Source organism: Glycine max, chromosome 4, assembly GCF_000004515.6.
Source record: "Glycine max cultivar Williams 82 chromosome 4, Glycine_max_v4.0, whole genome shotgun sequence".
NCBI lineage: Eukaryota > Viridiplantae > Streptophyta > Magnoliopsida > Fabales > Fabaceae > Glycine > Glycine max.
In genome coordinates, this window is record NC_016091.4 from 8,675,103 (window position 1) to 8,702,496 (window position 27,394).

At 36.6% G+C, this 27,394-nt stretch overlaps 1 protein-coding gene across 1 annotated transcript; it reads right to left on the reverse strand.

The window, feature by feature from the left end:
- Window positions 1-523: 523 nt before the first annotated feature.
- On the reverse strand, window positions 524-27,156 carry LOC100802230 (protein SABRE). Its single transcript, XM_014774572.3, has 20 exons — window positions 27,018-27,156; window positions 25,319-25,444; window positions 24,901-25,071; window positions 24,717-24,794; window positions 21,729-21,980; window positions 19,041-21,149; window positions 15,660-17,505; window positions 15,366-15,460; window positions 13,291-13,647; window positions 13,047-13,165; window positions 12,447-12,696; window positions 8,626-8,850; window positions 7,893-8,032; window positions 5,739-5,811; window positions 5,089-5,190; window positions 4,802-4,984; window positions 4,288-4,617; window positions 4,023-4,190; window positions 3,336-3,708; window positions 524-1,129 (listed from the first exon to the last, which is right to left on the reverse strand). Exons 3-20 carry the CDS (start codon window positions 24,994-24,996, stop codon window positions 1,020-1,022), a joined length of 6,906 nt encoding a protein of 2,301 aa, XP_014630058.1. The 5' UTR covers window positions 24,997-25,071; window positions 25,319-25,444; window positions 27,018-27,156; the 3' UTR covers window positions 524-1,019.
- Between the last annotated feature and the right edge of the window lie 238 nt (window positions 27,157-27,394).

A 27,394-nucleotide genomic window follows, 5' to 3' on the forward strand; every position in this document is an offset into this window, starting at 1 on the left:
TTACACAAATTTAAGTATTTTAAACATTTTTTTGTTATACAATACTTTTAAATATTCTTATTCTTAATATATCACTGGCAATATTGCTGACTCATTTCTATCTCCTGGAAAAATCTTAATAGTTAATCTAAATTATGCATATTAATTTACAAAGTAGAAACTAAGAAGTATCAAACGCCTAATCCTCCTCATCCACACTTCGAAGAACTAATCTAACATTTCTTTGTTAGCTGGCTCTGTGAATGAAGTTCACTGGTTGATAGCGGGATTTTTCTTAAAAAAAAGGAAGCTCGATAGAATTATGTTTCATAATTTCTCTGAGAAGATAATGTATAATGCTCTGTATTGGTTTGATAGGATAATGTACTAAATATTCACACAAAAAAAATGTACTAAAATAAATATCCTGCAGCTCAGTACTTTCTACACAAGCATTATTCCTTTGGGAAATGGTTTAGAATAATCTCTCATTATACAAAGTTTTGTGTCCATCAATTTTATTTTAATTCTAAATAAGGATCTCTGCGAAAAAGATATTGCTTTTATTCTATTTTCCAAAATATAATCAAATGTATATACATAATCATGTCAACCTCTAGGCTCCTATTTTCTCATAAATTAAGAAGCCAAAAATTGAACATTGACCAGAAGCTACAGGAATATACAACCCGAAAACACGTTAAGAGATGAACGCATGGCTCTTCACCGGTGACTGAAGTTGTCAAGGAATAGAAATGTTAGATGTGCGAGCGATGTTGCATAGATGTTAGGTGTGAGATGAAAGCAAGCAAGGCTCTTTTTCACTCATGACTTGGGTTGCGACAGAAAATACACAATGAATAGCAATCAACATCAACCATGCATGCATAGCCCCAAGTTCTCTTTCCATTCCAAGCGCCCCTCTGTTCAAGATGTCTATAGCTTTCAACCGAGGCCCTACCTTCAGAGTATTTAAGAACTAGATGTAACCTGCGTCATGCTCAGCGGAAAAGTAAGAAATCCTTTAGATGACAACATTTCTATTCATGAAAATCTTCATATGGTGAGGATCCACTTGAAGAATCACTGTCAAATGGAGTTGGCTCTCGTGGTGATGATGGTAGCGATTCTCTCTGTTGTGAAGTAGAACCTGAAAGAGATTCAAACTTCATTCCTCAAGTAATCAAATGAACATGAAGGGATTCGATTAGGAGACAGAAAAAAAGATCAGCAAGTCAAATATCAAAACACAACACAGCTTTGACAGGTTTTTTTTTTTTTTTTTTTGCTCTGCAAAAATAATATTATATTACTGAGTACCAGTGGTACTAGAAGTACATATTACATTCAGATATGCTCCCTTGACATTTTGTATGCCCATGGAACCAATCTGAAATAAGTTAGCATATTACATAAATCTGTTCTAAAATTCTATCTTCTTTCAAACCCAGACTCATTCAAAGAGTTGAGAAAGATAATGAGTTTGTTGTAAATGTTAGATTGAAAAGGCCAGTATAATCTTGAATGTTAGGGTATTCAATCAACTAAAGTACTACTTCCGTCTCGTATTACATGTCAATGCTATTTTGAGTATTTTAGTTTTATCATAATGTCATTTTAGATAACCAAGAAAACATTAATTATTATTTTCCAACTAACACCCTCATTTTTTAGTATCTCCACTAAATACTTAAATTGATTCACAACTACATTCTAACTCTTTTAGTAAGGGTTTTTTTGTCAGAGTCATTTTAGCATAGTAATTTGTGTAATTAATAATTTTCGGAAGTTACCTTAAACAACAAATAATGAGGAAACAACACACAATTAACCCTAGAGAGAGAGAGAGAGAGAGAGGAGAGTAGTTTAGGATAGCTGGTCAAAGTATATACAGTACCTCACAAAAAGCTTAAATACATACAAGTGTTATTCATATTAAAAATGATCATTATAGCAACCACCATGAGCATGCAAGCAATCACGAGTACTCCAACCAAGTAATAGAGAAATTAAGTTAGAACACATTATGCTTTTACTTTATTCAAGCAATCAGCTCTAAAGAATAGGAATTGATCCAGAGAGGAGGGGGGGAAGAAAAAGAGGAGTCCCAATTTTGCACATTAGGGTTCAGCAGAAGAGGCATCAAGGGTTTAGCAAGCTAAAAGACCATTGCATAATCCAAAGAAAATTGCTACAACAATCCCTCAACACATACAACCTAAAAGGCCAGAACATTGTTCGTAAAAACTTATATTCTATTCGTCTTTCTTAAATTAAGAAAGGAGGCAGAAAATTTAGGTTCAGTACCATAGAGGTACTTCCGGTGTTGTTGATTAACCAAAATTGAGTTTCATCTTGATAACCCAGGCATTGAAGGTTGGTGTGGTGGGTTACTGAAATGAAACTTCAATTTTGATCGGAGAATAGAACCCAAAGGTCCTACGCACTGCACCTAAGTTTTCTCTAAAGGAGAACTAGGACCTTCAATTTTTTGGCATACTTCCTCGTAAAGTCCTATTCAGAAACCAATCAATTTCCTAATCATTGGAGTTCCTCCTCAACAAACCCATGTGGAAGTTCAAACCTACCTCCATAGCATGCCTTCTGTCTGGATAGCTGACTAGCTGAACTCTATAACTAACAGATTTATTACAGATGGACTTTTAGACCTCAGACTTCTCTTTCTTTCAAGGTGTTACATGCAGGCCAAGTTCAGTAACAGTACCCATTTATGTTTATACTGTAAATCACCTAATTTTTAATGGAATAGATTTTAGGGATTCTTGGTGAACACATGGTATATCCTTTCACTGTGGAGCAATTTCTCATCACCTGTTCAGATGGTTTTGAAATGGCTTTCCAATCGGTCTGGCTTTTGGGCATGGGCTGGTATTGTTTGGTGCTTGACTTCTTAGAACAAAAAATCAATAAAGAAAAAGTTTAGGCAAGAGTAGAGTATGAACTTTATATCTGTAGCTATTTTTGAAATTCTCAGGCGTATTTACTTGGAGAATGCCGGTACTTCCAAATGTCTTTCTCAATTTTGTTAGATTTGGGATAGGATTGTGTTTATGGCTTCTCTTTGGTGCTTTGCAAATAGTTTTGTCAATAGAATTTATATTACTAATATGTAGAGAGAGAAGACAACTTTGTTGCATCTGTTCCTTGAGCAATTTTAGTTTGGTCTCTTTTTTATCTTTGAGGGGATTTCTTATCCTTTTAATAATAAACTTTTTGCCATACATATGTTCTTCTAAAAAATCCAAAAAACAAAAATCTGTCCATGAAACAATTGAATATTAATTAGACTGTCTAGACAGACAATAAAAGCAATAGCATGAAAGTGACAAACAAACCTTTTTGTCCTCTGGAACGGAACTTCTTAGTGTGCCTCCTAATAAGCTTTTTAGCTCTTGTAATCGTGAGCTGCCGAGCAAAAGGAGAGAAATCCATATCACTTTCACTCCAATCACCTTGAAAATCATTCTCTGCTTCTCCCCTCATAGTTCGGAGCACAAATGCCTTTGCCTTGCGACGTTGAGTACTGAACAGTCCTCTAATGGATGTTACAAATCCATCACCTGCACCGTCACTTGGACGCTTAGGCCAAGATGGTGGATATTGATCAGATTTTCCTGCCTGGCCTTCATTGTCACTTAAAATAAGATCAATTTCAGGAACACCAGCACCAGGGGGCTGACTCTGACCTTTGTCTTTAAATTTCCGACCCTACATAATCCATATAAAAGATACACATTTAAAGGATTTAGCAGAACAGTTAAAGTTGCCACCAAATAGACCCATGTTATCAAAATACAGTGCTTTTCTTGATTGGTAAAGGCTATTTTAAAGGAAATTGTTAAAACAATTTCACTCAAGTTCCTTTTCTGTCAATTTACTATCACAGCATGTTTGTGTTATAGCATCCACATAAATTTGCAGTGGTAGGTAAAAACAGCAGATATGAGTAAAAAGGAACAGGTTTGTATATAACTATTAACAACAAAATGAAAGGAGAAAGTAAACTGTGAGTCATTCATCACCTGCATTCCAGTTACAGACTTTAGGACTCCCCAGATGATGTGCTTCTTAACTCGCGAGAAGAGTCTTCGCCAAGTTCCAGTAAACTCGGTTCGATGAAATTGATCCATCAGTAATTTGAGATCATTAACAACAAATCTTTGCCCTTCATATGTAACCAGTAACTCAACCTGTAAGAAATAATCCATGACATTTAGCTGAATTTTAATTATTGCATCAGAAGTGATGATAGATAACAATTTTACCAAAAGGCCCAAAAATACCAACCTGACTAATTTTGATGTTGTGAAACTCCATCATCTTCCGTGGCCTAGATCTCTTCTCTTCATGTGACTTAGCCACCTTTTTTTCTTCATGAGATGAACGACCACCTTTCACACCTTTTGAATCTTTTGATTTATTCTTAGCAGCTTCATCTTGTTGCTCAGTAGAACCAAATTGGCCATTTTTTGAGGAAGAAAAGCTTTGTAACACAAGTTCATTAGCTACAGATTCTGCCACAGTCTCTTCCCAAGTTCTGTCAAAAGATGATGTCCTTCTCAACTCAAGGGTTGCACCATTACCAGGGTTTGCTTTGACATTTTGTGTTTTGGATGCCTGCAAGCAGGTTTCAGAAACTCCTTGAGAAATGTAGCATCTAAAGTAATAAATTGGGAGAACATGAGAAAAGAAAAAGCTATTTTCCTCCCTAGCTCTCCATTAATGCAGACCAACGTTAGCATTTGCTGATATTAATAATCTGACCTGAGAACCATGTATTAGCAATTCATCAAATACTCACTTGAGCCAAGTCAACATGGGATGGAGGCTGACTTGATGTGGGAAATAGTATAGCAGATATGCCAGATTTGGATGAGGCCTCGGACTCTTTTGTTGAGTGACTATTTGAAGCAGAAGCTTCAAGAACTGACGAACCTTTCTTTACACGCCTTGCACCAGCAGTGGTTGAAACCTTCCAAACCTCCTATACAAATAACCACTATTTTAACTTTTGACATGGTTTTTCTGCTAACTTAGCCTTGATTTTTGAGACATCATAATATGAGAGATTTGTAATCTTAAACTAACCTGACGACGTTGGGAATCTTGTTCTTCTTCTGGGAAGAAATATTCCCACATCATTCTGTACATCATCTCTGTTAAATGAATCTTAAGAGGATAAATCTCTACCTATAGTGAAAAGTAAGTTCATGTAAGAAACAAGCCAAACCAATCTAGACATTCTAAGCAATTGCAAGTTTAGTTACAGATTCTGAAAAACACACAATGCAGATTTAACATTTTCTAGCTCTTTGATATTTACATTTACTCTGTCATCAATATGAATATGAACTTCACATTGCAGTAGTTTTTTCAAAGAAAGGTGTATCGCAGGCATGTTTGTTGTGCAGCTAACCAGGCCGCCTATGTACCATATTAAGGCCTACAAAACTACTAATGATATATTAATGTTCCAGCTCTAAATCATACTAATGCCCCACCGGGCATGTCTTCAGGCCAATCTATATATGGAGAGAATCAGTGAAAAAACGCTAAGATACTGACTTGGCATTATATTATATTCAGATCTACTTGAGATAAGTATGACATATGGTTTCAATTTAACCAAAGAAATAGCAAGAAAGAAAAACCACAAATTTGGCCAAGAATGGATTCTATTTCTCTTCACTGATTTTCCCCGAGTTTAAGGATCCAAAAAACCTAAAGGAAATGATTACCTCAAAAAGTTCAAGGGGAGAATTTCCATCCTTTGGAGCTCCCTGTCGTGCATCCACTCGAAGCATCACTTTTCTGGAAAAGAATTTCAAAAAGGAGATGGTCATGCAATATGATACTTGCAGCAAATACAAATACAGCAGGATTTAATATGCAGTTGCTAACCCTTTAAAATGTATATAAAAAATTTTACTATTATAAATCACAGTCACAGGAATGATACAAATCACAGTCAATTCATCACTGTATGACCCATTGCTGAAAACCAGTCAAAGGAATGATTTTTGGTGGAAAGAGAATGCAATGATAAACACTGAAATCTGAATGTTTTGGGATGGAAGCAAGGCCATAGCAACATGGATTAAAGACAGCAAGATCTGGGACTGGAAACTAGCAGAGCCAAACTGCATCTGAGACAAGGACCAGGGCGAGACCTAATCTACAACAGAGAATGGGGCAAACCATATTTCGGACAAAAACCGGGGCCAAATCACATCTGGGACAAAAAACTGGTGGGGCTCAAACCGTGTCTGGGACAAGTGGGCAGTGGCTAGTTCACATTTAGATGTGTTAAGAGAATGCAGCAGCATCAACAAACAGCATGAGGTTATTTCAGCCTGAAACACCTTAGTATAGGTTATAGGTTGTTAGAGGCAACAAAGGCCACAGGTCAGCAATAGGAGAGAAATGACGCAAAACGCCGAAAATGCAGGAGGCACAAGACCCAAAACTGATGGAGGGCAGATTGGGGACAAGGACAGTAGTGCAAGGTTGATGTTGTAGAGATTGGCAACAACGGCTGAGACACGCATATGGAAATCAGGATACTATTGGATATTTCTCATTCATTCTAATAGTTTTACTTTATATGCAAGGAGGTACTTCCTTCTTAAACATACAGAAAGTAATGGGTGAGGAGGGAGGAAGCTGTATTTTACAACCTTCAGGTGATGAAAACAGGAGGAGCACTTCTGACTTATTGTGTGTTAGAGTATTCTTACTCCACTAAGAAAAGCGTATTGGATTTTACTTAATGTTTGTTGTCAACTGCAAGCTATCAGTTAACTGTTATAGGAGTATTCAACTCCATTGTACAGTTTTATTTTTCCCTTACTGCTTTCCTTAGTTAACTAATCCTTTAGGTTAGTTATTAGTCAGTTATTTTACCACTCAATAGCTTCCATGGCAGCTGTTGTTAGTTAGGACAGTTAGTCTAACTATTTATACTTGTAAACTGTATTGAATCATTGGGTTTTACAATTCAATAACAGAAACTCTTAACAGAGTTTTCCCTAAACCTCAATTCTCTCCCTCTCTTTCTCTCTCAGATTCGTTTAACTGTCAGTGATCTGTCAGTCTGTTAGAGTCACTAACTGTAGTCAGTTAGTAACTGTCAGGGTTAGGTTTCTGTTAGTCACTCTATATAGAGTTGTGGCCTTTGTAACTTGGCTTGATAATTTTCTGATCAATGAAATCAATCTTACAATTTCTCTCAATTTCTATCATTGTGCTTGTAGATATGTAAAACTATATCATGACCACAAGCACAACAAATGGGTGAAGAGAGAGAGAGAGAGAGAAGGATGGAGTTGAATCAGAACCTCAAACAAAATCAAAACATAACCTATCTCCAATGATTAACACAATGTATAAAAGCATAGTTATTAAGACTGGATGTGGGACAAAGAATTGATCAGATCGCTGGTTCAGACTATCCATAAAATTGATAAGAGTAAAAAACCTGACAAGAACCAGCCTAAACTAGGTAAGAACTGGTGTAGAAAACCAATTTGAACTGCTTTAAATTTTTTAAATAAATAGCGTCTCATATATGGATATATGTATAGACTGTTACAATTTGACTATTTATTATGAATTTTTTTTATCTTGTAGAACTTGTAATATGAACCTCATGTAAATTTAAAAATTTGCCTAATTTAATTTTTTAACAATATACTATTTTACTGTTTAATATATTATATAATAATAAAAATATATTTTTTATTTCTGATTCAACCATGAACTATATGAACTAGTACCTTCACCAATTCTATAGTAGGTCTAAAACCATTGATAGAGGTTACAACAGCATGGCAACAAATATCATAACATCAACATAAGCACCAATTAAGAGAAAGTCCAATAAAATTACATACTTTCCCCATTCAGATGGAGGATTCCATGCTGACAAAAGCATATCAGACTTGACATTAGGCAGGCAGTTTCTGACAACAAAATATTTAGTTGTAAACCGAGCAATGCCGACATCCTTGTAATCCCGGTCAAAGTCATATATCTAAGTATTTGGCAACATGAAACAGAATTAGTATAATCTTCCAAATTGGGACAAAAAAGAAATGAATTAAGAAAAGTTACAAAACAAATTGCTAGCAAGGAACCACCATTCTCAGGCAAGGGAACGAGAACAAGAAAGAACAACCAAACTAGAAAAGACTACTGTGATTTTTCCTTGATCCCCTCCCCCATAGCAACTAGGGATAAAGTATTCAATGGCTTACAACGGTAGAAGGAAAACATTAGTCATGTAAGAGTGCCTTCTATATCATCTACTCATGGGAAAATTGAGTCTTAGCTAGTGTCTGGGAATAGCTTTTCGAAATAATCACTTTTTTTAAAGCTCTGTCAGAAAGCTCACAAAAAAAAGTAATTATTTCTCCAAAATAAACTAAATTAAACACACGTCAATGCAAGAAACTTTAGAATGTATCTAATAAATATAAATATTATGCAAGACTTGATACATAGAAGATCCAGCATTGAGACACCAGTGTATACTTCTTGAGAAGCAAATTTAAGGTGGACTCACTAAATTTTTGAAGGAAACATAAAGAGAAGTAAGAGAGAACGGATTGGGAAAATTATTCTTACCATGTCACTAATCTCAGCTTCAGCAAAGGATTTACCATCAACAAGCATACTCCAAGCAACTCTGTTGATTTGCAAAGATATGCGCATAGCATAGGAAGGACTTTTGTTCTTCTCCTTTTCTGTTAGCCGTAGTTGCGCAGCTTTTTGAAGAGCCATCCTTAATGACACAGATGCTGCCTTTCTAGATTTTTGAGCAATTACAAGCTCTCTCTTCAGTCCCTGGACCTGCCAGTGTTGGACTACTGTTCATGAGGTATGCACATTTGTCATCTACTGAAATATGCATATACAAAAATAATCTACACATCTCAAAACTCTATCACAAACACAATAGCAGAATGAATTTACTCGTGAAAGCTTCGGATTCCTCAAATGCCAATGAAAAATGAAATGTCCTTCTTTCTATTAGAGTAGTTATAATTTGTGTGTATTGGGTAATGCAACAGCTAAAAGTTAGTTGACATTTATAATAGTGATACTACTGTGACTAACAGTTAGTTACAGATAGTTAGGTTTCAGTTTCTAGTAAATCTATAAATAGTTGAACTCATCCTCCATTTTTATGTGTTAATTCATTTTTCAGAATCCAATGCAATTTCTCTGTACTCAGACTATGTTCAGTCTGTATTCAGGCACCATTCGTATGGTCTTTCCTATTTCTGTAATTTAGTACCTCTGGTACTCCTTTATATATATATTACTTTTGCTGATAAAAAAAAATGCAATTTCTCTGTTTTACTATCAACCTCAATACCTTCACTCCTTACAGAAGGGTGAAAGCACCATAAATTTTTATGGAATGCTGTCTACACCGAGCAAAATTATTAAGAATATAAACACTGAACTGGATTTGTGATTTCAATCAGACAAGCAGTAACCCAGATGGCTTCCCAGTCTTGTTAGACCCTAATAGCTGTGGTTTAAGTGTTCAACAGAACCCAAACTAAATAAGGGCCTAAGGCCCATGAGAAACAAATAACAGATACAGTAAAATACAACAAAAAAATGGCTAACTCTAATAGCTGCCATCCACCATTGATAACATTCGGTACAATAAATAGGAGAATTGGTCAACTGTACATTAAACTAGTCCTAAAGATAAGGAAAGAATATCTCCTAAAAAGTAACAGTAACAGAATAATACAAGCATTAGGGAATTAATAAATATTCTTTGTAGATTTGGGCCAAACTCAACCCCAAAAGCTAGCTCATAGGGTGAGGGTTGTCCTCCACTTGTATAGACTCTATCCTAACACTATTTCTACCCGATGTGGGACTTGGGTTTTCCAATACACTCCCTCACGCCCAGCACTTTTGGGCTTGGTGCATGGATAATATGGTGAGTGTCCCTTTTAATGAATGGATCTAAGGATAGGTTCTAATATCATCTTAGATTTCATCATAAAACCAATTGACACTCAAGTTGTCCAACAGATATATAAGTTGTACTGTTACGAACCAGAAACAGAGAACTAAATGTAACAGTGAAAAAAAAGATCACAGGGCTTTATTGATTGTAATAAAAAGATGAGGACAATTACAGAAAGTGGAATAACAATTCCTGGATTTCTGACTCAGAGCTAGGCCCCGTTTAGGAAGTTAACACTTCCTAACCATTCTAGTGACTTAATACAATCCAAGATAAATTCCCATTCCCTTTCCTACTCCTTATATAACAGAACTACTCAACTAGGCCCTCACTCCAAGACCACGTCATTCCCATAACTAACTAGCCACTAATTCCCTTCTTGCCCCTTCTAGAATACACCTGCCATATCCTAGGCTTATTTGTCTCATTATGAATCAGCTGCTCACGTGGCAATGCTGCCTGGGACCTATCATGTACCACAAGAGTTGAGGCAGGCAATGTGGGACTTCTTAACCCCCCCCCCCCCCCTCCAGAAATGCCTGACAGAACAGGCAAGTCTACTAGAATGTGGGTTTAGGCCCAACTCAAACCCAAAAGCTAGCTCATAGGGTGAGAGTTTCCCCTCACTTTGTCAATGGAATTGATTGGCAGAATATTTGTCATTAATCAGTGCATATTGAAGAATATTTGTTGTTATTGGTGCAGATTTGTTGCATAATTGTATAGCTATAATTATGCAAGTATCTCCTTAATTAGTTACCCTGGCTATAGGATAGCATTTATTGCAGATTAGCCAGCTTTCAGGGATGGAAATCAGATTGTAACATCACTATTTAATGGAGAATTCTCCAGATGAGAACACACAATTTTTTATCTGTGCAATTTTCTGAGTTTAATACACTTATATACTCTATCTTGGCCTTATCTCCAGCCAATGTGAGACTTGAGTTTTTTTCAATACACCACCTCACGCCGGACACTTTTGGGCTTGATGCGTGGATAAAATGGTGGGTTTGGGCCTAGAATAGACTCTAATATCATCTTAGAATGTGAGTTTGGGCCTAACTCAACCCCAAAAACTAGTTCATAAGATAAGGGTTGCCCTCCACTTATATAATCTATCTTGACATTATTTCTACCCGATGTGGGACTTAAGTTTTTTTCAATAAATATCGTAGAATTAGGCCTAACTCAAATCCACAAAACCAAACCAGCTTATAAGGTGTGGATTACCCCCCAATTACATACAATACTTTGGTCATATCACTAGTCGATGTGGAACTAAAAGGCTACAATTAAGGCAACCTCCAAAGAGGTCACAAGCCCACAACTAAGGTGGGCTAGGGGTAAGGTGGTTTTCCAACACACCCCCACACCCAAGGCTACCGACCTAGAGCATGGCAAATGTTGGTGGCCCAACATTGGATCTAAGATAAACTTTAATATCATCTAGAATTTGGACTTCGAGCCACATAACTCAAACCTACAAAACTGGCTTGTAAGATAGGGGTCCCTCCCCCCCCCTGTATACACTACTTTGGCCATATTACCGTTAGAAGATTCTGTTTGTCCCTAAAAATTTAATATAAGAAAAGGAGTATGAGGGAGGATAGACTATAATATCATCTTAGAACTTTTGACTTGGAGCCACATACCTCATCTTAGAAGATTCTGTTTGTCCCTAAAAATTAGGGACTGATCACCATCCAAATGTTCAAAAATTAGGGACTAATTAGGGACTAGCTCTCCTCCCACGTACTCCTTTTCTTATACTAAATTTCTTCTTTTATATGGAAGAGTGACTTTTTTTCCTTAATTAAGTTAGTACTAACAGCTAATAATCAACCTCTGCTAATAGATACTAATATTTCAAGTACCAAAACCATAAAAATATCACCAAGCAAAGTACTTGCCTGATTTCTTTTTTGTCTATGATAGACCCAACTGAGCAGCACCAAAGAATAATACAAACAAAAACTCAGTGTCAAGTAATTTTTATTAATACTCACTGCGTCAATGTAACCAGAAGTGGCGGAATACAATCTTGAGAATGATTCGAGAGCTCCTCAAACACTCCATTTTCATACTAACTTCTTCTACACACTTCTCTCCATCATCTCTTTCTATTTATATTGTTCTGTTCGCTATCAACCTATAAATTTCTATTAGTTGGTTATAACTTATAAACTTCCTACCTGTTTTCCAACCCCTTTTTTTTTTTTTTTTTTTTGCTCAGCAAAAGTAATGATATATTATATATGAGTACCAGAGGTACTATGGTACAGTATAGGATGGGTATACAGCAGATTCAAAATACTAAGACACATTTTTATTAAGAGGTCTGCTATCAGTCTACAGCAGGACCAGAATATTTAGGAACAAGCATCTATACTTTGAATAAAACTATACAGTCACATCAATTTAAAGATTGTTAAAAAAATTCATTTCTTACCAACAAAGATCTCCCACCAGATATCATCCATAATTCACTTTCCTTTTCTTGATGTGGATCCACAGAAGGGTTACACCAAAGAGACAATTTTCGAATATCATCAAGAAGTAACCTTTGTTCCCTCTCTCTTTTTTCGAGGTTGATTTTTGCTAGTTCCACCTCTTCGACACCATCAGGAACCACCTCATCTGCTTCCTCTTCAACATCTTCATCATCTTCGACAGGAAAGGATAAGCTACTTTTTCGAGGCCTGCATTGTGTACAATACACTTATTTAATTTGAAGAACTCATCATATATCACAACATCTTGGACTTTTTTTAAATTTCTTGAAGGGCAAAAAGAGATCGCATCTTGAATAATTGTCACAATGAGTATGTTTGTTTCACAGATTAAAAGTTCATTCCTGGGAATGTAAACATGACAAACTATAATGAATCAACAATGGTGTTAAATATAATGAAAACTAAAACTTAGATATTAAGTACAATGAGATAAATAGTAAAGCAATAAGGACTGAATCACAACATAAGCGACTGTTTGGAGTAGGTAAATAGATTTTGTTTTAGAATGAGTGCAAGCACAGTAGGTTTGTCCTTACTTTGGCAGGCGTGCAAATAAAAGATTGGTCAATACATCCAGCATGACCTGAAACTGGCGTGATGTCATTGTTGCCGTTATATTATCAGAATTGAATGTGAGCTCCTTCAAGGGCTTCACCTACAGTAGTTTTAAAACGAGTATTGACCACATCCATGACAAATGACATATCTGAGGAATACATGCATTTACTAGGGGGGGAGTAAACATTTATATGTTAACAGATTAGGTATACAATGACTCACCTTCAGTTCTGGAGTGCCCCCTTTGTGCCTTGTATACCGAAAGTACATATCACAAGGCATAAAAACTCTTTCAAGAAGAGCACCTGTACGCAATACTTTTGGAGAGCTTTTGAGAATTTTTGGAAGCCACTGCAATCCAGCTCCTGGATCAACATCTGTAGGTGCAACATGAGCCTGCACATCCTCCAACATAACAGAGAATTCCATTCTTTTCCATGTCATTTCAGGTTGGTATTCGTTAATATGTACATCTTTAGTAACAAGTGCTTGCTCAATCATCTCATAACCGACATGAAGGATTGAATGAAATGACCGGGCTAAAACTCGGCCGCTTACGGCAGCAAGCAAAAATCTACCCTGATTGACAAAAAAATTGAGATTTTAAAAAAAGGATGAGTGATGTCTACATTGTTAGTAAGTGAATAAAAAATTCAAATAAAGGAGTATCAATGAGGTAAAAAATAAACAATCACATACATAATCAAGGCCCTACATTTCTGCAAACCACAGGTAAAATAGATAGTTAGATGCTTCATTTATTTTAATATAAGAGAAGGTGTACTAGATACATTTTCTTTGTCGTAAAAGATGTACAAAATACTTGAATATTTGAGAAAAGTGGGAAAAAGGAATGAAAATTCAGCGGTAAAAGAAAAAAATTGAACTTTTTTAGATAAGAGAAGAAATTTTATTTGAGGGCAGAAGATGAGTACAAGAGCAGAGGCAGAATAAATGATAGAAGAAACAAAGGTAACAAAAAGATATTCTCCGTCATCATAATTTTGTTGTGTGTATGTTATGTGCAGTTCTGAATCGGCAATTTTGCCTCATTTAGTACTCTCCATTGTTTGGCTGAAAGCTGCCTTTGGAATAGGCTGTTTTAGAATTTTTAGTAAGAATTGGGTTTTTTCCTAGTTGGTTGGATTCTTAATGTTCACATTAAAGGGTTTGGCAATAAGAGAGAAAACAAAAACTTGTGGCAATGTTCAGTACAGTATTTTGTGCAGTAGAAAAGGAATGCTTGTATATTCAAGGGTGTATCTTTGCCTTTAAATCTTCTTTGGGATATAATTGTGTACATGGCTTCTCTTTGGTGTTCAGCACGTGGTTTATTTAAGGGGACAAGCAAAGATATTGGACATCTTTTCTATGTTGATAGGAATTATAATTTGGCTCGTGCTTTTGTTTTCATTTTCTTTATCTGGTCTGAGGATTCCTTATCCTCCATCCTTAGGTGGTGATATTTCTTCCTATTTCTCATATCACTTCATTCAAAAAAAATGTGGAAAAGACAGAAGAAATATTCTCTATCATAAAAAAGAAAAGAAATATAGAAAAGACAAAGTAGGCAAAGCACTAAGAATATCTACAATGAATTTTTCAATTTTCACTTGTTTAGATATTTACATTTCTGTCAAGTTACACTTTTTAAAAGTTGACAACTGTATCTATAGCCAAACCCAAATTAATTTGTGTTAAAAATGAAATGAACAAATTTGATGATAGCTCCTTAGTCTCTCAAGATGATTGTATCATGCCATATCATACCAATTGCCAGGGTTCCTCTCCTCAGTTTTCTCATATATGTCTCATACCTTTTTCAGTAGGAACATTCAATTGTTGATGCTTTTTTGTTTTTTTGGGTATTTGACATTGTTTGTTCACCAAAAAATGAATAAAAATGAAACCCAAAGCCAACAAAATTAATTTAGGATGTTACATATCTCTATACTCCAGTCCAGTCTAAGAAACAGAAGGAGATTAAAAGGTCAATTCAAATCAGCTGAGCTCATTTAGACCATTCAGAAGTGAGTCAAACCTAATGCAGGCTGGCCCATCTGACTCAGCCTATTTTACAACCTCAAGGAACTATTTGGGGTCTCCAACAGGAACAAAGGGTGTTTATTAGTTGAAAAAAGGACAAAGTGCTAGGAAAATTGATTAACAATACCAGAATGTAAAATGAAAAGGAACCATAATAAGGAATTTAACTAAAAAAACAATTGAAGGTGAAACAACAGAAAACCAAGAGTTAAATCTGCTGTTTTAAAGGGTGCGCATATTTTTAAACTTACATTTGCATCCTCTGAGTGAAGATTAAACTGTGGCTCAATAACATTCACCATCAAACGTCGAGTCCCACCAGAATCATCCATGTTCTCTTTTTTGACTGGCAATATACCAAAATGGGAAATAATTAAACCCAATACAAAATGCTTAATGTTTAAGAATAAACTCAATGATCTTGCAAGTAGTGATGCTTTTTGTTGTAACATGTATTTATCATGTGTTTATCTAGTCTCTGATCTAATTTGCATGTCCAAATTGACAGTAGTTAACAAAGATTCTCTCAAGCAAACGAGACATACCAGATGGCAAGTTGTCCACTTTAACTGAATTTGGTGAAGATGAGACTGATCCAGGAGTACTTAACTGTTGAAAAGAAGGAGACTTGGAAATTTTACCAGTGGGAGGGCACTTAGAAACATCGTCTTGATGGAAATCAGCTCGATCACGCTGTTTGTTTTCCTCAAGTAATTTTCTCTGTGCATACTGCTGGGAAGGAGAAGGCTTGGGAGGTTCAAAGGCTTTGGATAGGCCACCAACCCAAGCCCAAACAGCATCTCTGTTTCCAATAGTCCACAAAAGCTTGAGACCATAGACAAACACACTTTGACAATCATCTGCTACTACCACATTGTAACCTTCGTCATCACTTGGGTCAGACCGCATATGGTCATCAGTTTCACTCCCATTATCATACTCAGACCGCACATATGCCATCTCAATAGTTCTTCTTCCTGCTTCTTGCCATGCTAGTAACCTAGCAGGATCAGCCTTCGGAGATTGTCTTCTGATGGTGAAGTAATCAGAGGATAACAGAAATCCATCATCACAATTTTTCTCAGTCATGTAACCCTTTTCGCAGGAGACTTTGTCCATGGATACAGATTGTGAACTTTTCAGTATCATGTTAACTACTTTGGCAACACTAGCACATTTTTCTTTATTTAGGAAAGCCTTGATCATATGAAGATCAAGACCTTGGTAAACAAGATCAAGAATGTCACGCTTACTTTCAAAAGTATACTTTTGCTTGCCCCTACTGTAACACAGTTCATATTTAAGTTTTGTCATTGCAAAGGTCAGTCCTCTGGCTGGATCATTGTCATCTAGAGGCATGTTCTTTATACAAGCCGGTGTGGCATCAAGACGGAGCATAAATTCAGTCATCACTTTATCCAGTGAAAGATTGCCTGACCTGGCAACTCTTGGAATACCAAAACGTGGCCAACGAGAGAAGCTGCGCAGCTTATGCGGAGGAATGTAGTTCAAGCTCCAAAATTTTAGAATCCATGCTAGATCATGAGCTCCAAAGTTAAATGTTGGGGACACAGGTGAAACATTATGGGATATGTGAGAAGGATCAAATGCAGTAGCATCTCCTTCAATATCTCGTCTAGTAATGGAAGACGAAGACTGTTTTTGTGATGGGGAAGGAAAGGGTCTAAGAGAGAAGTTCCATCGAAGGGAAAGTGAAGTGGATCTGAAGGGATCAAATACTTTATCACGTGGTTTGCCCTCAACTGGAAGTGCAAATAAATAATGATTCATAGGATCTCCAGATTCACAATCCCAGTCCATTGTAACTTCAAGAGTGAAGACAGGAGCTTCCAGGAATGCACCTGATACACCTGTTGGAATTATAAAACCGCATCTGTTGGCCAAACTCTCCAAACTACTCAACAAAATCTTAAAATCTTTGGCAGAAACAAAAACACGACCATCAGACTGATGAAGATCCATAGAGTTGGTCACAATTTGAAGCTTGTCAACCTTTTCATAAGGATCTGTACTTGCTAAAACATTCCATTTTGATTCAGAAAAGCGTAAGGAAATTTTTCCATGGATGTAATTTCTCATGTCATCCCACCATGGCAAACTCCGCTCCTTTTTTGGTGGCAGAATAAGTGGACCAGGATTCCTAACACTTAGATTAGCCCTCCGAAGTGCTACGGTGAAAGCATAACTAACATCAGCAAAAGCTGGTTCATAACCCACTCCATATGACACCTCACCTTTCTGGAAATGTATCAGCAAATCTGAGTATGTCTTCAATGGTGGAGTAGTACCACTAGCTGATCGAAGCATGCGAACCTTTCTCCATCTCCCAACATAGACATCTTGATACATTTGAGGCTGAAAGCTAGTTGCCTAGTTGTAATAAATGAATGAAAAGACAATGAAATGGAAATACTATTATTAGATTCTGATATTCAGAGAATATAAATAGAGAAAGAAAGATTTTATTAACCACTGAAATATTCAGTCAAGTACATATTTATAGACACTCTGAGAAGAGTGTCACAACATGGGAATAGCATCTGAACCTGTGCATTTATATGAAATCATGTTATTTGCTTGCTTTATTTCACTAAGTCACCAAAAGAATAGCACTTGCCTGATCAGATCCTAAATACTCATTTAGGAGTCAGAAAAATTATAAAACCCCAATATTGAATAGTATAGCACATGGAAGTATTCAATCATAATATTCTAGAGCCTCGCAGATTTAAAATATTTTCTAGACCGATTGCAAATGATCTTTGAATTTATAAAGTCCTATTAGCAAGCCACATCACTCTCCATCCTCATCCTTAATAAAAAGGAAGAAGATATCAAGAGATAAGAGATTGTTGGCTTCTATAGTTTTATACTTTTTAACACCTAAAGTATCAGATTTTTTCAAAACCTTACTATTGTACTTTACCACTATAAATTGACATGAGTAAAATGTAATAAGCAGGGAAACAATGTTTACATTTGAAAAGGCATGGGGATTTTAATGTAGACACTTCAAGTTGATTCAATGAGGTAACTCATCAGATGTGATTTCAATAAAATATTCTCCACCATAATTCAAAACCATGCATTAAAAGCAGTACAGCGCGTACACTAAAACATTCATACTTCACTGTCATTCAACCCATAAAATATCCGTCTAAAAAACGTTTACAAATATTCAGGTCTTTAAAGATGATATCAATGTGATGAGAGGAAAGAATAGAAGTTTGAAAGCCAAGTAAGCCAATAAACTCCTGTAATCCAAAGTGAATCAATTTATCGTATGACAATTTAGAAGTTCAAGAGAAATGCAACAATTGTCAAGGATATTTCTTTTTCAGTAGCTCTATTATGTGATAACAGAGTGGTTTTAGCTTTTTAGCTTCTTTTTCGTGGTTAGCTACAAGCTATCACAGAAGCATTTCTCTTTTTGGACATACAGAATGATAGGAAAAAGCTTTACTTCCATGATGTAATTTTTTAGTTGTATTCTGTGAGATTTTATGGGAGGGCATCTTATTGTCTGCTGTTTGACTCCTCACCGTCTTGTCCTATGAAACATTATCTTGAGAGGGATCAAGTATGGCAATCACATATTTCTGGAAAGATAATATTTTGGACTTTGAATTGTTTCTTTTCTAGTTTTAACATTTTCTAGAATTTTTTACGAGAGCATTTAGCTCAAGAGGGGCCAAGTATACAACAATCAGATATTTCTGGAAGGATGCTTTTTTGAACTTCGAATTTATTTATCCCTCTGGAAAAAGTTAACTATTTATGCATCCCTGTTGTACGTTTAATAGGGCCTTATTAACCAAAGAATAACCAGAACATGCAATTAACATAAACAAGAAAAAAATGGTGTATATAGAAGGATGGAAGACAATGAGATTTCTTAATCTTACCTGCTGAGCCAATACAAGACGGCCTTCACATTTACCAGAACTTCCAGAGAAAAGAGGAAATGAGTAATCCCGAAGCTGGACTACAAGAGAACCTGTATTTAAGAGAATATTTGTCCCATACAGTCGGGAAAATGGTATATCATTTTCAAGACAGACAGGATCAAGCTTCTTCAGAACCTCAATCATCCCAAAATCTCCGCCATCAATTTTTTTCAAGCTTACATCTAAATCTAATGCAGATATTGAAAGAAGAGATGTCCTTGTAGTACTAGGTCTGAAACCAGCTTGAAAATCTTCTACACAAGCACCAGACCCTTCAGACAACACTAGATTCTGGCATGCCTGATAATATGATCGAAATGATCGTTTATAAATTTCTTCTCTCATGGATTCAGTAGTAGAAGAATCTTTTACATCAACCTCAACATTATTAAAAGAAATTTTTCTTTCTTGAGAAGAACTAACAGTGTCAGTTGATTTGGAACCTTGCTTCGCCTTCGATATAAATTCATCTAGAAAGTTCAACCGTGCAGCTAACTCAGCAGCCTCCTTCTTCAGCAGCTGATGGTGTTCATCAAGCCATCCCTGGATTGGTTCCTCTTCAATATCAGCAGTTAGCTTGCGTATGCAAAATTTTATGCATCCAAATTGTACTGTACTAGGTTTCTTAACTTTAGAGCTCTCTTTCTTCACAGGAAAAATCGAATTTGTCTTGGAAGCAATTATGAGCTTCAAACCTCGCAACATATCCTCAATGACATCATCAATGGCGCGCAATTGCAATCTGTATGGCATGCAAATGTGAAAATCAAGACCTTGGACTACCCAATCCCATGTTGTAACTACATGTCCTTTTGTATCAGATGCACTTGCAGAAACACTAGGAATTCGTGAAATTTGCATCCGACTACTCTTGAAAATTCTAGCTCCATTAAAACTAAGCATAAGACCTTCAAGGAGCACTCCTATGCGAGCATTCTCTGAGAAAATTGACTGCACCTGAACCATAGCATCAACTCCATCTCCTAGCCCAGCCGAAATACTTAACATTTCTACATCAACAGCAAAAATAGATTCTTTCTTCTTCTGCTTTTCAAGGTGCCCTGATTCAGTGGTAACTTCTTTTTTCCAACTAGCATCTTGCACATGAGACACATCTACCATGTGTTCATTACCATGCTCCTGAAGCTTGCTGTTGTGTACAAGTAACTTCAGCTGGAGAACAAGTTCAACTAGTGATAGATGCACATCAGGCTCCCACCTTACAGTAATGTCAGTAGCACTGAAAAGAGAACAGACAGCAATGTCTTTAAGCCCACCTGAACGCTGTACAAATTTAGCATTTTGCATATCAAACAATGCCACATTTGTTACTGGCCTATTTTCCTCCATATATTCCTGATAGACAGATCTGGCTCTTTCAAGTTCCATCTGTGTGGACTGTTTCTCTTTGTTCACACACAAACTAAATTGAAATATTTCAAGAGAGACAGAGTACTTCAGCTTCTGGTATTCATCGGAAATAGTGGACATTATATTTGCATTGCGTGGGGTACCATCTGCCAACACATTTATCATAACTCTACCCCCCTGTGAGCCGTAATTAACTCGCTTGGGATCTGGAACAATTGTATTTTCCAAACCTGTCTCACCCCATACATGTATTGAACACCTTTGAAGATTGAATTTCAAAAACTGAGTTCCTTTCCCAGAAGATTTTGTTAAACTCCCCTGACTATGAGTAGATTTTTTCTTTGAAGCAGATAGGCTTTTCAATAGAGCTTGAAAAGATATGGCCGTTGATACAAGTGATTCTACACGCTTGAAAGTTAAATATACTCCCATACCAGTAACATCAACTGATAAACCTAGTCTACACCTAGGACCATCTTCTTCAGATGATTCCACATCCTTTTTTCCCCAATCCAAATTAACCTTTGCAACATGCATAATGGAGCCACAATTTGATTCCACACCAAAAACACTTTCTTTCAAGCATTCTTGATATTCGTCAGCCAAGTGGAGATTTAACTCTCCAAGTTCAGTGTGTACTGTAGTCCCCATGTTTGAAATGTTGTTTGCAAACAGATGTGATGATTGTGAGCAACCCTAAATTTGGAAAGCATTAAAACAAATGTCAACTTATTTATACAACTAATTTAAATCAACTTAGGGAAAAAAAAATAAAGCAAAACCAGGATAACTACATCCAAAACAACAGAACTCGATAGTTATCAACATTGGAGGTATAATGACATGGTAGAAAGGAATTTAAACTTCAAAATATGCAAAACAAACCACCAATATATCCAGTGTATAAAGCATCACTTAGGCACCCTTCATCAAAACAGTCAAAACAAATACTTGAAAGCAATGCTTTGTAGCTATACCTCACCTCAGTCTCATCAGCATCATGCTACCATGCATTTTTATTTTTTTTTTATCAGCAGAAGTAATTTTATATATATAGTAAAAAGTACCAGAGGTACTAAGGTACATATGTATTTACAGCCCTACAAATGGATCCTTGAACAGACGAATAAAATCTGCAAGGGAAACATTCAAAAGCTGCATTTTAATACTTAACATCTAACAACTTTCTCATCTACTGGAAACAATTTCTAGAAATGCCTCAACATTGTAACAAATAAATTCTTAATGAGAAGTATATATAATCATGATACTTACATGATACACCGGAGAACCAGCCATATTGAAAAGCACTATTGTCATCTCAGGAGCTGAGACATTGCATGTCCACATGATGGTCTTGCCATCGGTTGATTGAGGCCTTGCAACCACAGAAGCTTCTTGTCGAAGTACCATTTTTTTCTTCTTAGACGAGTGGAGGACCAACCAAGGCTTTAACCTGCTCATTATGATGTTGCACTGAGTACCTCCTAGCTTGATTTCAGATTCAGCTCTAACAGGTGATATTGGCTGATTCAGAGGAAGCATCCCCGACAACAAATAACAGTAAGTTCCCAAAGCAAATAAAAAGGAACATTCAAACTCCATATGTAAAAACAAAAGAGGGGAGTTGAGCAGTATGCGAAAATGGCAAAACATGAGCACATATGAAGTTACAGTTTTTAGAGTACCAAATAAAAAGTCGTTTTCTTGAGAATTTTGTTTCCTTTTTGACAACTAGATTCTTTTATTCACTTCAAAACAGGATATATTTATTTTTTCAATCCTTCTGGAAGAATATTAGGGTCAATTGTCTTATTGTTTGTGGATTTAGGCTCCTACTAGCAACACTAGTACTTGACCTAATTATTAGTATAACAGAAGCATTAGGTTAGGCCATTTTATCATGTCATCCCTCAATCATAATTCATATATCCCAATTCTAGTCAAAATGGAAGCAAAGACACATTTCATTTGGGGGGAGAGTGACATTAATATAGTCAGTACTAACATCAATTCCTATCTATTTCTTTTCTTTTTTCAGGGTGCCTCAGTCCGTGGTGGATAAGCTAGTGAAAATACAACGTCGATTTCTATGGGGAGGTGGTCCTGACCAAAACAAGATTGCATGGATTAGGTGGGACAAAGTGTGCTTACCCAAAGAAAGGGGAGGGCTTGGCATCAAGGACATCAACACTTTTAATCTCGCTCTGCTAGGCAAATGGAAGTTGCATCTTTTACAGTGCCAAGGAGATCTTTGGGCTAGAGTATTGGAGTCTAAATATGGTGGATGGAGGGGTGGGGAGGAAGTTGGAAGGACAGCCAATGAATCTATTTGGTGGAGGGATATAAAAAGGGCTATGGGTCATTCATACCAGGGTAGAGCTCTCCAAGATGGATTCCGATGGAAGGTAGGAGCTGGAGACAGGATTAAATTTTGGGAGGATAGGTGGTTATGTCAGGAGGAATCATTAGCAGAAAAATATCCTAGAATTTATCTCATCTCATCACAGCAGCACCAACCTATCCGACAAGTGGGATCTCACAAGGATAATGGTTGGGAGTGGCCTTTCCTATGGAGAAGACCATTGTTTGACTCTGAAATTGATTCAGCTATCAGTTTCCTTGAAGAGGTCAAAGGCAGGCACATACAGCAACAGGGAGATGATGTATGGGAGTGGATAGGACACCCTTCAGGCACAGACTCTACAAGCAGTGCCTATCAATTGTTATGGGAGGGGGGAGCAGCTGGAAGTAAGGAGGACTGTTTTGAGGAGATTTGGAAGTTAAAGATTCCTAGAAAATTCGCTGTATTTGCATGGAGATTGTTTAGGGATAGATTGCCAACTAAGAAGAATCTGCAGAGGAGACACGTGCAGATAGTGGATTTAACATGTCCTTTCTGTGGTAGGGTAGAGGAGGAGGCATCTCATTTATTCATTCACTGCATAAAAATCCTGCCCATTTGGTGGGAAACCATGTCTTGGATGAATATTAAAAGTGCCCTTCCATTAAACCCAAAATGTCATTTCCTCCAACACTCATGTTCAGGTGGATGGCATAAGGGTAAAGAGATGGCAATGTTGGTGGTTGGTTGTGGTATGGTCCATATGGCAGATGCGCAACAGAATTATATTCTCTAATGCTATTTTCAATGGCAACAAGCTGATTGAGGATGCAATGTTTTTAATCTGGACTTGGCTCAGATACTTAGAGAAGGATTTCTCCCTGCATTTTAATCACTGGTCAAGCCATATTAGACAGGATTTTTTGTATCAGTAGAGGGTAGCTTTTATTGGCTTTTAGCCGCTGTAAATTAAACATGTAGCCATAATATGGTTCCTATTCATTGAGGAACCATATTTATGGAATTCTATTTTTGTACAAAGTACCTCTGGTACTCCATTGCTATTATATATATATATACTTATCTTTGCCGATCAAAAAAAAATATATCCCAATTCTAGTGATAGTTCCCTCCCTTAATGAAAAGAGAAATATCAGTTTACTGTAAAGCATATAGGCAAACTTCCTTAAGTCCAAGTAAACATATCAATCATAATTAGAGAAAATACTATTGCACAAAACTATCAGGGTCGCAATAATTTCTGCATTGACATTGACATCTTGCCACTTAAATAAAAATCTCAGCAAAAATTCTGCATCTTTTTGTGTGTGTGTGTGTGTCTGTGTGTGTGTGTGTGTGTGTGTGTGTGTGTCTGTGTGTGTGTCTGTGTGTCTGTGTGTCTGTCTGTGTCTGTGTGTGTCTGTGTGTGTGTCTGTGTGTGTGTCTGTGTGTCTGTGTGTGTGTCTGTGTGTCTGTCTGTGTCTGTGTGTGTGTCTGTGTGTGTGTCTGTGTGTGTGTGTGTGTGTGTGTGTCTGTGTCTGTGTGTGTGTCTGTGTGTGTCTGTGTGTGTGTCTGTGTGTGTGTGTGTCTGTGTGTGTGTCTGTGTGTCTGTCTGTGTCTGTGTGTGTCTGTGTGTGTGTCTGTGTGTGTGTCTGTGTGTGTGTGTGTGTCTGTGTGTGTGTGTGTCTGGGTGTGTGTGTGTGTCTGTGTGTGTGTCTGTGTGTGTGTGTGTCTGTGTGTGTGTGTGTGTCTGTGTGTGTCTGTGTGTGTGTGTCAGTGTGTGTGTCTGTGTGTGTGTGTGTGTGTGTGTGTGTTTTCATTTTTAACTTTGAGTATATTTGTCAGGTGGAGCAAACACAAAGGAATATCAATTTTAAAGTGATGCAAAAGCTACTTTACATGGATACCAAATCACTTACCTGTATCGGGATATATACAAAAGAGATCAAATCCAACTTCAATATCTCCAAGATAGAAGAACCAGCTTCTCTAAGAAGCTGTAATAACAATCAGGCAAAAGAAAACTTGTCAGCAAGAAACAAAACAGTGAAAAGTAGGAATCATATCACAAGCTCTGCCAAAATAAACAGTCACACTCCATACATGAATTTCACTAAACTCCAGTTGGAAATCAAGGCGTGTACTCTCCCCAAGATCCTCAGTGGATCGTGATTTGGTGCTTTTCAATTGGATGCCCATGATGTTGTTTTCAATATAAAGACCATGCTCACGATGCACAAAACTCACATCCAGCTTTGGTAGATTGAAGCTGACCTATCAACAAAAATATACTAATACAGTTGACATTAAAACAATTTAAAAAACCCTTAAAAGCATTTTTAAACTAACTTTAGATTAGATAAAACCAACAAACATAACCAAAATTGACAATCAATTTAAGCATTATAAAGTGTATAAACAATTTGAATTTCAATGGGACACCAGACTTAATTAAATGCTCAACGGAAGCCAAAATTCACCAAGAACACAAACACCGGAACACATACTCAGAGAGACTTACAAGTGAAGGAACCACATTTTGCCCAAAAGCCAAATTCTAGTGTCCAGCAAGCCATAAACAGTAACAGAATCAAGACTTTGAAGCAACAAGATCATAATTTATGCAGTTTCTCTACCCTTCATATTTCTGAAAAAAAATAAAGTTGCTTGAAAAACTAGAGCTATCCACAACAAGGAAACCCATAACCAAAGCACCACATAAAGAACATAAAGTTTGGGAAAAGGTGCACAAAGGTGCATCATTACACCACACAATCAACCAAAAAGATAAAGTGATGATATAATGCATCTTTCTAATTAGGTAGACCAATATTCTGGACAATACACAAAAAATTTTGCAACATTTTGAAATTAGTTACACTTACACATAATGGAAATAAAATGGGTAAATAGGAAACCACTTGGCAACAATGATATTTGGGGGGGAGGGGGGGATTCAACTAATTTGAACTAACAGCAAAATCAATGCACTAAATGTTCGTCATAAAAAATAAAGTTGCCACCAACACATTTTTTAGTTCATAAAAGAAGAAACCATTAGAGAAGAGAAAGGCAGAAGTGTTACATTTCAGCTTAAAACAAATTGGCACTAAGTGAAGTAGCCCAACAAATGTATAAGTTGCACCACGAGAACTGAGGTAGATAATGTGGGCCTTCCTAACACTCCCCCCCCCCCCCCCCTCCCCCTCCCCAAATGCCTGCCAGAACAGGCGAGCCTACTAGAATAGGCAAAGAACCAAGATGGGCTATAGGCTCTGATATCATGTTAGATTTCAACTTAAAACCAATTAGCATCAAGTGAAGTTGCCCAACAGATATATGAGTACCCTGAGAATTGAGGCAAGCAATGTGGGACTTCCTAACATGAAGTACAACATTTCATTTGTTCTATTGCCCCTAGACACAACAAAAAGCAGGTTTATCTGAAACGGAGCAGATACTAGACCTATAAGTGCTACACTAGTATCCAGGCCTGTATGTTAGTGTGACATATGAGAGAAAACAGAGAAAATAAAACCATGCCAGAATGTCCAGGCAAAAAGTCATAGATGAATTTACTCAGAAAACATCAAGAAGAAGAAGGCTACTAGAAGGGAAATTGAAAAGCATATAGGCTAAACCTACAGAATTCAGCAAGGGTAATTGTTTCAATATTTTCAGAACTACGTTATTTTTCTTAGTTTCTAAGATACATGTTCCACCTTGTTCTCAAGGAGAAGGGAAATTCTGTCTTCAAATATTTTTCAGTGAATAACAACAATATATCAAAAAACTGTCAAGAGAGCATCACCTGAGAGATTCCTTTTCTAGGAAACATCAAGACCAACCAAAAGACTAATATGAACCAAAGGAATAAATTCCAATCTAACCAACCAGAAAGAATGAAGAAATACAAGTAATAGATTTATAAGAGAGTATAAGATTCGAGCAAAATACATGAAGTGATACATGTCCTAGAGACAGTAATATGTAATCTTTCGATATCCAGTTAAAATGAATTACGTCTCTTAGAACGTAAAAATGAATGGTAATGAAAAAAATTGTTTAATTATTGTATTGATGTACTTCCAATGTTTCTTATATGTTTTTCAGTTTTTAGTTGTTTGGGAGGATTACTTATCTTTTGCATTTGATTTCTATTTCTCCCTCATTATTATAAAAGTGATGATTAGAAACAGGAAGTAGGTTAAATTCACAACCTTTTCAGGAAACATAGAGCTGTACTTGGAGAAAGCTGCAAGTGTTTGCTGCTTCTTTGATGGCCTTTTTGTGCTTGTAGAATCAGCATGTGACCCCACTTTACTGTCAGAACCAGAAGAAGACTTTGATGGACTCTTGCTCTTCAAAAGCAACTCTTCGTTCAAATTCACAGTGACCTCTCCACTGGAAATGTCCATATTCTTAATAACTATGCCCACTTCTCTGTGTCCAAAAAGAAGAAAGATGATTAATCTTAGAATTCATATAAGGACCAAAACAACAAATCAAAAAAATAACTGAAGTATCCAAGTTAAAATCTGATAAGACTACTACAACAGTACAAAAAACAAAAACAAAGTTTAGTGAATATCAAGAC

Bases quoted from the DNA above. Each gene is read 5' to 3' on its own strand.
- LOC100802230 (XM_014774572.3), bottom strand. From the start codon at position 24,996: ATGGGCATCCAATTGAAAAGCACCAAATCACGATCCACTGAGGATCTT. The intron at 12,697-13,046 runs GTAAGGACAAAC...TACACAATGCAG, and splicing joins TTATTTGCACGCCTGCCAAA to GCCTCGAAAAAGTAGCTTAT. The intron at 5,812-7,892 runs GTATGTAATTTT...ATTCTTTTCCAG, and splicing joins CCTCCATCTGAATGGGGAAA to AAAAGTGATGCTTCGAGTGG.